This window comes from Hyaena hyaena, unplaced genomic scaffold (assembly GCF_003009895.1).
Source record: "Hyaena hyaena isolate Hyena2069 unplaced genomic scaffold, ASM300989v1 scaffold_32, whole genome shotgun sequence".
NCBI classification, from domain to species: domain Eukaryota; kingdom Metazoa; phylum Chordata; class Mammalia; order Carnivora; family Hyaenidae; genus Hyaena; species Hyaena hyaena.
Window position 1 is genome coordinate 5,668,201 of NW_024080663.1, and position 16,105 is coordinate 5,684,305.

At 39.7% G+C, this 16,105-nt stretch overlaps 1 protein-coding gene across 1 annotated transcript in view; it reads right to left on the minus strand.

Annotated features, from left to right (window-relative positions):
• ABCD3 (ATP binding cassette subfamily D member 3) overlaps nt 1-9,743 on the minus strand; it is a 69,447-nt gene extending 59,704 nt beyond the window's left edge. The window contains exon 1 of the mRNA XM_039228465.1: nt 9,524-9,743. Coding sequence (XP_039084396.1) covers nt 9,524-9,633 — 110 coding nt within the window. The 5' untranslated portion in view covers nt 9,634-9,743. The remainder of the gene's footprint in view (nt 1-9,523) is intronic.
• Between the last annotated feature and the right edge of the window lie 6,362 nt (nt 9,744-16,105).

Here is a 16,105-nt window from a genome sequence, read left to right on the forward strand (position 1 = left end):
ATCAAAATCCCAACATGCTGCTCCTAAAATTTATAGAGAATACATAGTTTAATAAGTTGATAACATTTTATATTTCCTTTATAAGACTCAGTACATTCATAAAACAGGGTTTTTCCAAAGCATGTATAAAATTGAGGGCATTAAATAGATATTTACTTGTAGTAAATCAATAGGTTCATAATGACACTTAAGAACGACTCATTGGTCACCATCAGAGAACAGGGAACTGATGGATTATTCTGAAAACTGGCAAATTAAGAAGAATATATCTAGCTTACCTTTCCTAATTGAGTTGGATCACTGGGTAACCAAATAGTAAAGAAAAGTTTCTTTTTATGGAAGCATTCTACCTTAGAAATGAAGAATAGCAGGATTCAAATAATCACCATTTTGCAAGGCATAATAAACGTACTGATCAAGGCATCAAGCAATAATAGTTGCTAAAAAAATCCCAAAAAGAGAAACGAGGCACTACATATATCTTGATGGAGAACATACCACATCGATACCTAGAAGTATTCTTGTCCAAAAAAAAAATAAATAAACAAAATCTAAACTTTGATCAAGCTTTTAGATCCAACTACTAATCTACAGGAAATACAGAGAATGAAGAAAAATTTATGCAATCAGTGTAATCTACAAACTGTAAGAAAGAAAGGAGCAAGACAAACGGCATGTGGGACATGTAGATTAAGAGAGACAAACAAGAAAACACACAACTAAATTACAATGCATTAGGAATGCACGTTTGGGCAATAAAATTAAAAAAAAAAAGTACAGATGCAATTACTCTAGAAGTTAGGATAACCATTATACAGCAAGGGAGAAGAATGGGCTATGGCTGGGAAGGGGCACACAGGTTTCCGGGGTGGCTGGCAAAGATGTCTTTCTAGACCTGGGTGGGAATTACAAGGGTGTTTATCTTAAAAGCAAAAAGTCATTAAGTTATACGTATTTTTATATAATTTTCTTTATTTGTAGGATAATATACAATAAAAAGGTATTAAAAATCTTAGACTATTTCGTCATGACTCCAATATTTTAATATTAACATATTAACATAAAATTTTAACAATTAGCTTTGCATTTACCCTAAGACTTTTTTTTTTTTTTAACTCCGGATTACTCACTGTTCTTTTGAATCTAAGCCTACCTGAAGGATTTGATAAAAATGCTTCATTCTGTCTTTTACCTTCCACATGGTTAATTCAAACTTAAACACTCTCATCATCAGGTACCATTTTTACCTGACTCCTCACGGTTAAAACAAAGATAATAAAATAACTATCCCAAAAGACCGTTTGTGAGGAATAAATATAAAATACTTAGAACAATGCTTAAAATATGGTTAAGTGCTCACTAAATAGTTAATAGTAATACCTCCAGCTTCATGTCTTCGCAGTCCCTTCTCAGATCACAACCCCATTAACTCCATGCCTTTTTCCATGCTGTTTTCCCCACACAGAATGCCTTCTACCCATTAGCAAAACACTAAAATCTCTTAAAGTCAGACTCAAATGTGAAGCCTCCCCAGGTAACAATAGATACCAAATTGGCTGAATATGCTTTGATGAGCTTTATTTTCAATTCTGTACTAATTTAATTGCATTAATTCAGTACTGCAAATCTAGCAAAAGGATTACTAGTGCATGTTTCTAAAAAAACAAAAAACCAAAACACTTAAGGGCGCCTGGGAAGCTCGGTCAGTAAAGCGTCCGTCTGATTTATCCCTCAGGTCATAATCTCACGGTTCCTTGAGTTCAAGCCCCATGCTGGGCTCTGTGCTAATAGCTCAGAGCCTGGAGCCTGCTTCGGATTCTGTATCTCCCTCTCTCTCTCTGCCTGTACCCCACTTGTGCACGCTCTCTCTCAAAAATAAACATTTTTAAAAATTAAATAAATAAAAACAAAAATAAACACTTTTTAAAGACACTTGCTATGGTTTTACTTAAGAAGACTTCAAATTCTCTCAATATGCACAATAGTTCCCACTGAAGGGCACAACCAAGCAGTTAGCCAAAGAATTTTATCCTTGCATTTACGAAAGGCTGTATCATTGACAGAAATGCCTAAAACAAAAGTGGTTTCTTCATAAAAAGACTGTCATAGGAGTGCAATGTTCTTAAGCAAGGTCCTGATAAGAAATTTTTTGTAGAAATTACTATAAATGCCATTTTAAACAACTCTAACATTCCATACAAATCATTCCAAAAGAAATAACAACAGAGAAATACAATACCCATTTTTATGAAATTTAATTTGGCATATATATAATTGCAAAGAAAACTGTAAAGAGTCTATCTTCCTTCTTTATAATTCCAGCTTGTATTCTATTGTAATAGATTAGAAGGTAATGATATTCATCAGGTCATGGATGAAAATGATAATGATCCTGGGAAAAAAATTACAACTTATTTATCCAAATGGACAACATGGCATCAGTACTTAGAGGTGGTAAATTCTAGGAACAAGCACAAGTTCACCAAAAAGTCATATTGGACCAAATTCATTCCCTTCTCTGAAGGGATCATGAAAATTCTGTAACCTTCATTTATTATGGTTATGGATGGCTCAGTTGGTTAGTGTCCGACTCTTAATTTCGGCTCAGGTCGAGGTCTCAACGATTTAGGAGTTCTGGCCCGCATGTGGAGTTCTGGCCCGCGTGTGGCTCTGTGCTGGGGGTGTGGGGCCTGCATGGGGTTCCCTCTTTTTCAAAATAGATGGATAAACATTTAAAACAAACAAAACAACAACAACAAACCAGAACGAAATATCACCTTACACATGTCAGTATGGCTAAAATCAAAACAAAAAATAACAAGCATTGTCAAGGATGGGGAGAAAAGGGAACCCTCATGCCTTGTTGGTAGGAATGTAAGTTGGAATAGGAGCTGTGGAAAACAGTATGGAGGTTCCTCCAAAAATGAGAAATAGAAATATCATATGATCCATTAATTCCACTACTGAGGATTTACCCGAAGAAAACAAAAACACTAATTCAAAGACATATGCATGGTGCCTGGCTGGCTCAGTTGGTTAAGCATCCAACTTCAGCTCAGGCCATGCATGATCTTATAGTTTGTGAGTTAAAGCCCCACGTCCAGTTCAGAGCCTGGAGCCTGCTTCAGATTCTGTCTCCCTCTCTCTCTCTGTCCTCCCCCACTTGCGCTCTGTCTCTCTCAAAAATAAGCATTAAAAAAAAAAGATATATATGCACCCCTATGTTTATTGCATCATTATTTACAACAGCCAGATATGAACACAAACTAAGCACCCACTGAAAGATGAATGGATAAAGATGTGGTACACACACACACACACACACACACACACACACACACACACAGGAATATTACTCCGCCATAAAAAAGGAGATCTTGCCATTTGAAACAACATGGATGCACTCAGAAAACAGTATGCTAAATGAAATAAATCAGAGAAAGACAACTACCATATGATTTCACATATTTGTGGAATCCAAAAAAAAAAAAAAAACCCACACAAATAAACAAAAAGCAGAAACAGACTCAGACATAGAGAGACCTGATGGTAGCCAGAGGGGTCAGAGTAGAGGGATGGGGAAAATGGGTGAAGCGGTGTAGAAAGTACAGGCTTCCAGTTATGGGATGAATAAATCACAGGGATAAAAGGTACAGCACAGGGAATATAGTCAATGGTATTGTAATAGCACTGTATGGTGACAGTTGGTAGCTATACTTGTGATGCAAAGCATAACTAATAAACTTGTAGAATTTCTATGTTGTACTTCTGTAACTAATATAACACTGTATGTCAACCAAGATTTAAAAATATATATATGTTTGGGGCACTTGGCTGGCTCAGTTGGAAGAGCATGTGACTCTTGATCTCAGGGTCATGAATTTGAGCCCCACACTGGGTGTAGAGATTACTTACAAGTAAAATCTTTTTAAAAAATAAATTGAAAAAACAGTGCAGAGACAAGAAAAAAAAGTGAAATAAGGCACAACTAAGAAAAACAAAAGCTCCCTGAAATTCAAAATATTTGGGGGAGGAAACGGTGTTCCCACCATCTATAGACTGGGCTTTGGAAAGGATAAAGGATCACACCATAAGTTGGTGGACTTAGCTACACCCTGATAGCTGACAACTAGTTCACACCCAGTCAAGCAGTTAATAGATAAAACAAGAAAAATGCCCAGGCTTTTGCAAATGTGAAGCTGTAGAGATCCCAGCCAGGCTGTGAGATGTCAAATCTCACTCTTTCCAGCCTACTGATCTTTTGCTGAAGCTCCTCAATAAAATGGTTTGATCCAAAAGAAAAGGTACCTAAATTCATGCTTCAGAAAGTTAAGAAGAATCATTATTTAGATCATCCAGAGTTGTTAAAAGATGCTTCATGAAAACGCTGGCTCTAATCTAAGCCTTAAAGGATAAGAGCTGGAGAAAAGACAATACAGAGATATTCCAGGGATGGCTAATATGAATAAAACTTCAAAGCCTAGAACGAGTGTGGCCTGTTCAAAGAACAGAGCAAAACTGCCTATTTGGAACACAGAGTACTCATTGGCAGGCAATGGCATATAAGATTAGCCAGGTAAGGTGAGACCAGGTGAGGGAAGGCTCTGAAATTCAGGATGAGAAATCTGAACTTGACAAGCATTCATGGGAAGGGAAAGAAACTGTTTTGTTCTGTTTTCTGTGTTTGTTTGTTTTTAAGATCATAAAATACTACAGCAGTGCAGACTGATCTCTTTGCCCTCTAAAATTGGCTCAGAAGGGGTACCTGGGTGGCTCAGTCGGTTAAGCGTCCGACTTCAGCTCAGGTCATGATCTCACGGTTCGTGGGTTCGAGTCCCACATTGGGCTCTGTGCTGATGCCTAGCTCAGAGCCTGGAGCCTGCTTCAGATTCTGTGTCTCCGTCTCTCTGACCCTTCCTTGCTCACGCTCTCTCTCTCAGAAATAAATAAAACATTAAAAAAAATTTTTTAAATAAAACTGGCTCATAATTTCCCACTATTTCTACTCATGTTTGTACTTGTCCTGATCTCCAACTATCAGACAATTACCCTTAAAAGTTCTTCAACTACCCTACATAATTTGTGTATACCATAAAACATTTAATTGTCTATCCCACAACATGTGCAAACTAGGAATTTAAACATGACACAATACATGCCCTAAAGAGATTCAGTAAACAATCTAGTACAATACAGAGCAGAGAGTGTTAAGTACTAAAGTAGAGAAAAGCTTAGAGTATCATCAGAACAAAGGACAAATCAATTTGGAAATCAGGAAAAGACAGAAAACATCTAAGAGAAAGTGCTCACTGGACTGAGTTTTGAAAGAAAAAAAACACCAGAAGGTAGGGGAGAAGTGATGGGGATGACAGTTATTGCAATCAGACTGCAAAGGCTGAGCAAAGACTCTCACACTCAGAAACTGCTATTCCATATGGCTGGATGAGTATAAGAACCAGTAGGAAAGGACCAGATCATGAACATGATTTTCTCGTGCTAAGATTTTGTATTTTAGAGGGGCACCTAGGTGGCTCAGTTGGTTAACCGTCCAACTTCAGCTCAGGCCATTATCTCATGGTTCGTGGGTTCGAGCCCCGAGTCCAGCTCTGCACTGACCGCATGGAGCCTGCTTGGGATTCTCTCTCTCCCACTCCCCACTCGTTCTGTCTCTCTCTCTCCCAAAAATAAACATTAAAAAACTTTTCTATTTAAAAAAAAAGAATTTTGTATTTTAGGATAACCAGAATACTTTAATGAAGGAGTAACATGATATTTGTGATTCTTAAAAAGCTCTGGTGGCAGTGTATGATGGAGTTAAAGGGTACCACAAAGCATCTTCATATCACAAAATGTAGCAAAAATCTGATAAAAGCTGCTATTAACATTCAATTTATCAGCAATTATCCACTCCTACCCCATTTCTGGGCTTGGCTCATATTCTTCATAAAACCTTCCCTAAGTCTTCTCAAACACATTAATCTCTCCTTTCTCAGAACTTCTAAGGCCTATGTGTCTGTACACTGCCTTCTGTTACCATCTTACATTTTTAACTAACTTGCATTTAAATTTCTTCTCCCTAACAAGTATGTATCCGTCCTAAGATGTCACATATTTTTTGAAGTCTATTTATTTATTTTGAGAGGGAAAGAGAAAGAGTGCAAGCAGGGAAGGGCAGAGAGAAAGGGAGAGAGAGAATCCCAAGCAGGCTCCGCACTATCAGCACAGAGTCTGACAGTGGGCTTGAACTCACAAATTGTGAGATCATGACCTGCACCAAACCAAGAGTCAGATGCTTAACTGACTGAGCCACCCAGGCATCCCTGTCATACATTTTTTAATGTGTGTGAAATACACACACACACTCTATCTCTCTCACTCCATCCCACATTTCCGAAACTGATACTTTCTTTCAACTGAATATACTTGCTCCTTTATCCATAAGTACAGATTCCACTATTCCCAATAATAAATTTTTAAAAATGTATGATTAAGCAAAATTAAGGTGAAAAAAGTTAGTATACTGTAGTGGAGAATGAACACAAGGCAACTTTCTAGGAAGATGAAAACGTTCTAATTTATGATAGGGATATGTTACATTTACTTAAAAAATGTATAACCAATATTTATACTGATCAATACATAAACTTACCTAAAAATTTGTAAAAATAAGGAGTGGGAGCAAGGGCTATAGATGAAACATGAATGGCAAAATGCTGATGGTACTTCTTCGGTAAAGTGTATATATAGGTAGTTCGATATCTTATTCTGCTTACTTTGAAAAAACTGCATTAACAAAACTAAAAAAAGAAACTCAGAAAATTAAATTATTTACTCTCCTAATGTTTGGAATAATGTGACATTATAACTTTTAATTGGCTTTTCTAGCTGTATTACCTATTTGAATCTAAGGAGTATCTTCTTAAACAAACTTATTGCTAAAAGCACATATTAAAAATGGCCAAGCAGCCACAGGTTCCTCAATTAAGCACCAGACAGGAAAATTAATTAGCCCTGTTACAAGTGATACCCCCAAAAAGCCAGTAAAATATAAGATCAGAATTTTCTAATCTTCTAATCTTCAAACTGTGCAGCCAGAGATAGCATCTGAAAGATATCCAAAAGTTTGTGGACATATAACATCTACAAAAATAGACTCAATGCCATTCTTAATGGTTTTAAAATAATTCACTTAAGGGGCGCCTGGGTGGCTTAGTCGGTTAAGCGTCGACTTTCGCTTAGGTCATGATCTTGCGGTCCGTGGGTTCGAGCCCCGCGTCGGGCTCTGTGCTGACTGCCAGCTCAGAGCCTGGAGCCTGTTTCAGTCTGTGACTCCCTCTCTCTCTGACCCTCTCCTGCTCACGCTGTCTCTCTCTCTCTCTCTCTCTCTCTCCTAGAAATAAATTAAAAACATTTAAAAAAATAAAAAATAAAAATAAAATAAAATAATTCACTTACTTTATCTCAGCAAGTTACACATCATGCTTACCTGCTCTTAATTTGCATTCTCCTCCCACAAAATATTTAATGTGGAAAATAAAGATTTTCCCTACTCATGCCAATACACAAGGTTAACAATCTTTTGTTCAGTAAATTAACTGTCGCATAATTTAATCCCCTCCAAAATTTACTAAGTTTCTCAAAAAAGACAGTTTTAATGTGTTTTATAATAAAATGCAAATGAACCCAAAAAACCCTAAAATTTAGTAAAACTATTTCTATTGTATTGTTTTGCTACTATTTCCCAGAAGATTGTATTTTAAACTTTCCTTACTCAATAATCTATAGTTTTATAAATCAGGAGCTACCTAAACTGTGACTGGAAGGGACATGAAGAGAGTTTCTGGGATGCTGGGGCTGATAACATTCTTATCTGATAACAGATCTTATCCGGGTGCAGATCTAAGTGCTGATTTATGGGTGAGTTCTATCTGTAAAATTCTTGAAGTACACTTACATGTACTATTCTGTATTACAAACAAACATATTATGCATGTAATACTCTGATAAGACAAAGTAAGCCAGATCTGTTAGAGCTGTCCTCAAATCCCCTACCTTATACTAAAATACCTGTTCTATGCACTGAAACATTTCTCTAATAAAATTCAACGTTATTTTATAGCATTTAACATTTTCTGACACATTCCCAGATAACAAATAAGTTCCATTTCCAACTGGGAGCTAGGAAGCATACAATCCAATAGAAAAAATAATTTGTTTATATTTTCCAGAATAAATCATTTTAAAAGCAAATTGAATAGAAAAAAAGTAAATTGGGACTGTATTATCTGGACAAAGATGCAAATCATTTTCAACTTTGTTAATCGAATTTAGAAAGGAAAAGAAAAGACCACCACTTCAGACCTCAGTAAGATAGGGAAGACAGGACAACGTTAGTAAGAACTTCACGTAACGGAAGGCCACTTCTTCGTGATTTAGTCCAAAGTCTACTACTAATCAAACATTTTAAGCAAAACAAAAAAACAAGAGGCAACAGCACCTTCCCAGGGAGACGAATGAAATGAAATACAAGAAAGCAGTATGCCAAGATTTAATATGCAATATCCAATGTCTGGTAAGAAAGCTTGGGAACCTTTCCTCATTCATTTGCTGAAGCCAAGTGTCTCCCAGTGAATAAAAAATTATGTCTGCAACCCCACAACACTAACTCAATATTCTCTTTTCCTTCCTCTTATCCTACAATCGCCCAAAGCTAAAGCTAAACCTTCAGGTTCTCTCGAGGAGGAAGCAGGGGATTATAATCAAAAAGGATCTTGATCCTCGGCTAAATCACACTTTCACCTTCCACCTGAAGAGACAGGGGAGGAAACCTTGCTTTCCAAATACCACGGAACCACTTCAGCCTTTCCAGGTTGAATGGCCAACTCCATTGGGGAAACCACTTTATGAGGCAATCTTGCCAAATGGACCCAGGATAGTTCGTGGCAACCATCCTCACGACTTTCAAGACCAACTACTAGGGAATCGTGTCAAACCGCAGCCAAGTGACGGAGACAACAGCCTCCAGCCTGGCGAGTCCGATCCTCAGTCTTTAATCATACATACACGTCCACAAAGCAAACCCGGGGTCTCTCAGATGAGATGACAAAACTAGAACATACCCAGAAAGTTGACACAGGAGGTGGACTGTGGGCAACAGCCTCGCGGCACGGGCACGTGAATGCTAGCGGCCGCTGGGGAAAGACTCACGCTCTCGGAGGCAATCAGAGGGCACAGAGAGCACTGGAAACGAGGCCTCGGGGCAGAGGCACAGGCTTGCTGGCGGGTGTAGGGAATCACATCCCAGAGGCAGGGTGCGGGGCGCAGGGAACACTGGGGACAGCGGCGCCGCGGCGAAACCCAGACACTCTGACACTGGAACCTGGCAGCAGCCGTGGCCGGCCCTCTCTACGCTTGACCCCGCCAGGCAAAAGGGCCCGTCCACCCGGCACCAGTAGAGACGGGAGAGCGCGCGGGGCGCGCCTGCTCGGGACCGGGAAGGCGGCGCGGCCAAGGGCCTTCTTACCCGTGTAGGCCGAGGGCGCGGCGTCTCTTGTGAAGCAGGCAGAGCAGCAGGAGCGCGGCCCCGGCCAGCGTGGAATTTCGCGCCGTCAAGTACTTGCTGAAGGCCGCCATAGCACCGCCAGGGCAAGCGAGCCGGGAACGGGGACGCGGCGGCGGCGGATACCTTAGTGTAGGAAGCGCGGGGGAGACTGGGAGGAGAGGAGCGCGCGGAGGGAGGGCGGTGCCGGCCGCGCAGGACCGCCCCCTAGCGCGCGCTGGAGCTCACCACTGACTTCAGCTCGGCGGGAGCGCGCGCGGGCGCCCGAGAGGCCGGAACAGTCCTGGGATGCTCTATGCGCACGCGCGGACCCCCGCAGGGTCACCGGGAATGCCGGCGCGGAGTCGCTGCGGGTCCTCGGTCTGGCGCTCGCTACTTCACCCTGGCCTGGTTGCGTCCCCTGCCTCACCCCTACTCCCACCTCCACGCACACCCACCGGAGCTTCCCCAAGAACTGGAAGAGCGAGCCTGCCCTGCGCCGGACCTAGTGGGACCTGCCGCTCCACCTCCCCCTCTTCCCCCTGCACGGTGAAGGGCCGTTACCACCCTCTTAAAGGAGCGCAGGAAGAAGGGGAATGGCCCCATCACAGAGCATTTACACAAAACGGAAGGCACCGTAATTATTCAGACGAAAATAACCGTCGGAAGCTCCGAAGAAATATAGGAGAATGTGGGAAGAATGACTACAAATCGAAAACCTTCTTACAAGCCAGTATTTCTAAGCCATAGGTTATAATCTCTAGGGGACTGTGAAATCAGTTTGGTAGATTGAGACCGTGTGTGTGTGTGTGTGTGTGTGTGTGTGTGTTGGAGAGAGATCTCGGTAAGGATAGAAGACAATAGAAAAATCTCACAGTGAATCACGTGTAAATGAGTTGTTTTGAGAGATTTTTATTCCAGTCTTGTATCCGTGTGTCCCAGGCAGTGATATAAAATGTATTTCTTTAATGTGGGTCTGATCAAACAAAAAGTTTGAGAAACCCTGTTCTTTGCAAAGGGACATTCAGAAAAAACAATAGTGCTTTGTGGGAGTTTGGCCTTACTCCCAGAATCAGGAGGGCACCAGCAGTCTTCTGGCTGGCACTGTGCTGCAGAAATCATTATCCCTAGCATTTAGAATGGCATATGTACAGTAACTTAGTGAACCCCTGTCTTCAGTTGAAGAAGCTGGAGTCAGAAAATAAATGCATAAAACCTTGTGTAATATAAACACATATTGAAGTAGGCTAGGTGTTAAAGTAGCCCACAAAACTGGTTTCTTAGGTGTTTTCTCAGTATAAACTGGAAGTTAACCTAATACAGATTACAGTAATCGCAAGGGGGGGGAGGGGATTCAACTGTCTACATTTTTCTAAAGTGGAGCTTTTTACTAAATTCTCCATTTGGCATGTCGATATTTCATTACCTGATTGAACAATTAGGCAGTTTGGTATGCATAGAGGATACAAAGATAAACGGACCACAATCCCTGTTCTCCAAAGGCTGGTAGAGGTGGGGAAATATGAAAAATATATACATTTATTTTTAAATCTTTTTTGATGTTTTATTTATTTTTTAAAGAGACAGAGACAGAGTGTGAGCAGGGGAGGGCAGAGAGAGTTGGAGACATAGAATCTGAAGAAGCCTAAGCACAGAGCCTGACTTGGGACTCAAACCCATGAACCGTGAGATCATGACCTGAGCTGAAGTCAGACACTTAACTGACTGAGACACCCAGGTGCCCCTGAAAAAAATTATAAATATGTAAGTATCACATTAGAGATATGAACAAAGCACTTTGACAGCATGAAAAAAGAAAATGTTTAGTTTTGTCTAGAACTTTCAATTAGGGCTTGACAGAAAATGATTTTGTAGCTGAATCCTAAAGGACCAGAAAAACAGCTATGCAGGAGGACAAGAGGGAATATTACTAATTCACCAATAAATGGCATAGTAAAGTAAAAGGGTTAGGAACCATGAGAGAAAGTGACATATCATCTTGAAGGTTGTAGCAATGAAGGAAGATCATGCAAGTTTGAAGGAAAGATATATTTAGGAAATAGACTACAGATCAGAAGAAAGATAAGAATGACTCATTGGGCAAGATATTCTAACAGGTACCCTTGTTCAAAAAGCAAGGGCGATTCTAAAACATGAAATTAGTTAATGTGTGTTCAAATAGTTTTAGCTATTCATAAAGCCCAACAGATAAAGACCACCAGGGACAAACCTGTAACCCAACAAAGTTATTGACTTGCTACAGAAAGGATACCACACAGCAGAAGAATTACGGGTGTGTCTCAAAAAAAGAAAGAAAGAAAGAAAGAAAATAATGGAGGTCATTATAGTAATAGAAGAAGGGAATTTAGGTAAAATCTAAATGAAAAAGTATTTTATAGGCTAAGAGCAAATCAGATCTGTTTGTAAAGGGGTTAATTATCAGATCTGAGTTGCAAAGTCTACTCTGAGTTCTATTCCCTTAGTAACTTAAACTTAAGATTAATATAGACTATTGTGTCCAAAAACCCCTTTTTGAACCTCTGCACTATAAACTGAGGCAGCTTCTCCAAATCAAAGTGATTTACTTCGATGGGTTACATCTCCTTCTCACTCATATGAGTTCGAAACAACAGAGTTTCTGACAACTTAAGATTTTAGAGAACAAAGTTCCTCAATACTATGCCCTTTGATAATTAACCAAAACAATTTTCCAGGTCTACACTTTATAATAGTTAATAATAAAGAAAAAATGTAACTTTATTGGGAGATATCCAAGAGCTCTGATTTTTAAATCTCAATCAACAATTAGGCAATTTGGTAAGCACAGGATGGAAGATAGAGAAAAGACAGGCACATGGAGTTTGGGAATCTGAAAAGCCTCTTTTTTTTTTTCTCTCATAGTTTACTGTCAAGTTGGATTCCATATAATACTCAGTACTCATCCCAACAAGTGTCCCCCTCCTGGAAAGCCTCTTGAAGAGATGTTATGTTAGTCAGCCTCCATTATCACCCCCAATCATCTTTGCTTTCTGGTATTCATGCCCTTGTACAATCTCCCTCACGTCAGGATTGGTCTTTGTGATAGAGTGTGGTGAAGGTGACAGTATGTGACTTCTGAGACCAGATCATAAAAGGCATTGTGACTTCCACCTTGGTCTCTTGGGTTGCTTGCTCTCAGGGAAGCCACGTAGCACACTCAAACAGCTCTAGAGAAGAACTGTGGATTCCTACCAAGAGCCAGCACCTGCTTACCAGCCTTGGAAGCAGAATCTTCCATCCCCACAGATAAATGCAGCGTTATAAACCATCCAGAGCCAGAACACTCCACCAACATGCTCCTAAATTCCCAACCCATAAAAACTGTGAGAAAACAATGAATGTTCACCATTGTTTTACACCACTAAATCTGGGGGCAATTTATTATGCAGCTGATGTTATTGGAGCCAAACCTTGAAAAACGGATGGAAGGAAGGAGCTTTAGAAGAAGAACCTCCTATATGTTCCTATATGTCTCTTTGTCAAAATAAATAAACTTTTTTAAAAAGTAGAAGATATAACAGGAGCAAAGATACAGAGACAAGAAGGTACAATGCAGGATGATTAAGTCTAGTGTTGGATGGAGGTTCACAAAGGGGTGTGAAGTGAGAGAAAAGCTTGAAATGTTTAATGGAGGTCAAGGTGGAAGATCTAAAACACCAACTCAAATAGGTAGAATATTTTTCTGCATGTAAGAGAGAGGAGTCCAGGTTTGGGGGAAGACTAATGACCTCAGCTTTTTTTAAAAAAGGCCACGCCAGTGGCACTGTGTAGGATGGATTGCAGGAAGAAATACCAAGCAGAGAATCCAGTCTGAACACTCTAGAAATAATCTAGGTGAAAGGTTGTAAGCACCTGAGTCAGGAGGCACAGAGCAAACAAGAAGAAAAGCACTTTGTAGGTTCAAATCGAATGAGGATGGCGAGGTTGTTATTTAATGGAAAGGAAAATTTTAAATTCACTCCAAGATTTCCTGATTGAGTGCCTCAGGGGATGATATTATTTACCTGAGGTCAGGAGCGCAGAAGTGGAGCATTCTTGTCAGGAAAGATAATTAGATGCAGACAAATACTAGTTCAAAACTAGTTCCTAATCACCAAGGTAAATTCCAAGTACATCTTAGAGCACCTTACACAAAGCTAGTTATGATATAAGCCCTGCCTCCCTCTCTGAATTCCTATCCTGGCACTCCTCTCCTCAAACAGATGTATTCCATGTCTGCCCTAGGAGATAAATGCACACTGATATTCTGCTCTGTGATCTTCCCTAGAATATTTGATTCCTTCTACCTGAAGTACCAATTCCTTTCTCCCCTAACATCTTCACTCCCCACTCAGTTTATCTTTTAAAAAGAAGCTTTGATGGTCTCCTCCTGCAAACCATCTTTTCTGACCACGTTCCCCAACTTCCCCACCTCCTGCCAAGTTCATCACTCCCTTTGTGCTACCTCTGTTTCATATATAATTCTATTAACATAGAATCGGGTGTTTTTTAAGAGAAACTGGCATTCATTTCTCTGACAAGGTAAGCATCTTGAGTCACCAGGAAAAATTTGTCATTTTCATCTTTGCTTAAAAAAGCATCACTTGTTGGTGAGTTGCATTGTTGGTAGGAACACAAACTGGTGCAGCCACTGTGGAAAACAGTGTGGAGTTGCAACAAAAAGTTAAAAATAGAACTACCCTATGACCCAGTTATTGCAATCCTGGGTATTTACTTCCCCAAAAACACCAAAAACACTAACTTGAAAGGATAGACACACTCCTATGTTTATTGCAGCATTATTTACAATAGCTAAACTATTGAAGCAGCCCACTGATAGATGAATGGATAAAGATGTGGCATATAATGGAATATTATTCAGCCATGAAAAAGAATGAAACCTTGCTATTTGCAACAACATGGATGGAGCTAGAGAGTATAATGCTAAACAAAATAAGTCAGTCAGAGAAAGACAAATACCATGATCTCACTCATACGTGGAATTTAAGAAACAAACCAAACCAGCAAAGGAAATGAAAATAGAAAAATCAAGAAACAGACTCTTAACTACAGAGAACAAACTAATGGGAGGTAGGTGGGGGAATGGGTGAAATAGGGAATAGAAATTAAAAAGTATAGTTATCATGATAAAATAAAATGTTTTTTTAAAAAATCACTTGAGAAGCCCCTCTTATTGATACAGCGAGGAGAGTTAGGTACCCATTGAAATCTCAGCCTCTTTCCTTCCGAGGTTCAACATTATTAGAGTCCTAAAGAGAAACTCTTCAGGAGCGGTAGGAAGTCTGGGCTGGTGAGCTCATTCAACAACAGTGCCTCATGGCCACAGGGAGAGCTGGTTCTAACACAGTACATGGCTAAGCCAGGAAGGCCACCCCAGTTCAGACACCTAGGAACCACCCAAGATCTTTGGGAACAATGTCCAAGCATAGAGAACCCTTGACCGTTCATGCGTTGGCCACTCTACCACTTGTGCATTGGGACATCACGACGAAGGCAAGATCCTGGGGACTGAGGAGAGCTGGCTTGCCATAGCAACACCAGCTGGCAGCAAACGATTTTTGGTAGCCACAAATTTGGTCAACAATTACTTAAAAGCCGCAGTTTTCTCCCTTACCTGGAAACAAGTCTAACTTCTTTGGGCTGACTTAGCTCCTATAGTTTTAGTGAATTAGATGAGCGAGGCAGCCTCAAGAATGAGATACTGAATTTGCTTAAAAGTGCCTAAGCTGGGCAATTAATTGGACAAATAAATGACAAGAAGTGGTATGTGACCTTTACCTCCAATTGCTGCCATAAAACATTCAGGTTAAAACCACACACACTTACAATTGTGCTTTCTGTTTACTTAGAGTACATATATCCTCGGGTCCTGTACAGTGTTAGCCAGAATCTCAGTAAGTGTCTGTTAAACTGAACAAATTGATTTTGAGGAGCTAAAAGAAATACCTGATGAAAATGGGCAGCAAGTAATCAAAAAAAAAATTAAGAGCTAGTTTCTAGTTAGAAAGATCAGTACTAAACATTTATTTATATGAAAACATTTATTAATGACTTACTATATGCCAGGAGCTGGGGCCATGGTGATAAAAACAGAACAGGCTTTACCCAGAACAATCTAGTAGGGAAACACATACTAATCACATACTCATAAATATAAAATCCTGAATATAAGAAACAGTTTTAGTTATACACTCAGAAAAAATATATATGGACATAGAGATCTTCATATGCAAAACAGAGAATCTTTGGAATATAAAAAGAATTAAAAAGAAAAATGGGCAGTTAGGAAGTAAGATATAATCCTGTAGAGCACATATATTTGAGCAATGGAGGAAAGAAAGGAACCAGAGCAGTGAGAATAATTAAAGAGGCAATATGGGAATCTGGAGTCATGAGGATTTCAGAAGTCAAGATGGAAGAGAGTTTCCAGAAGAGTATAGGAATGGTCATTGAGATTGTCAGTAAGTATTGTAGATCTATTTCTTTATGAACCCTTTTCTGGACTCTGTTTTCCTTCCCTTGATGTCC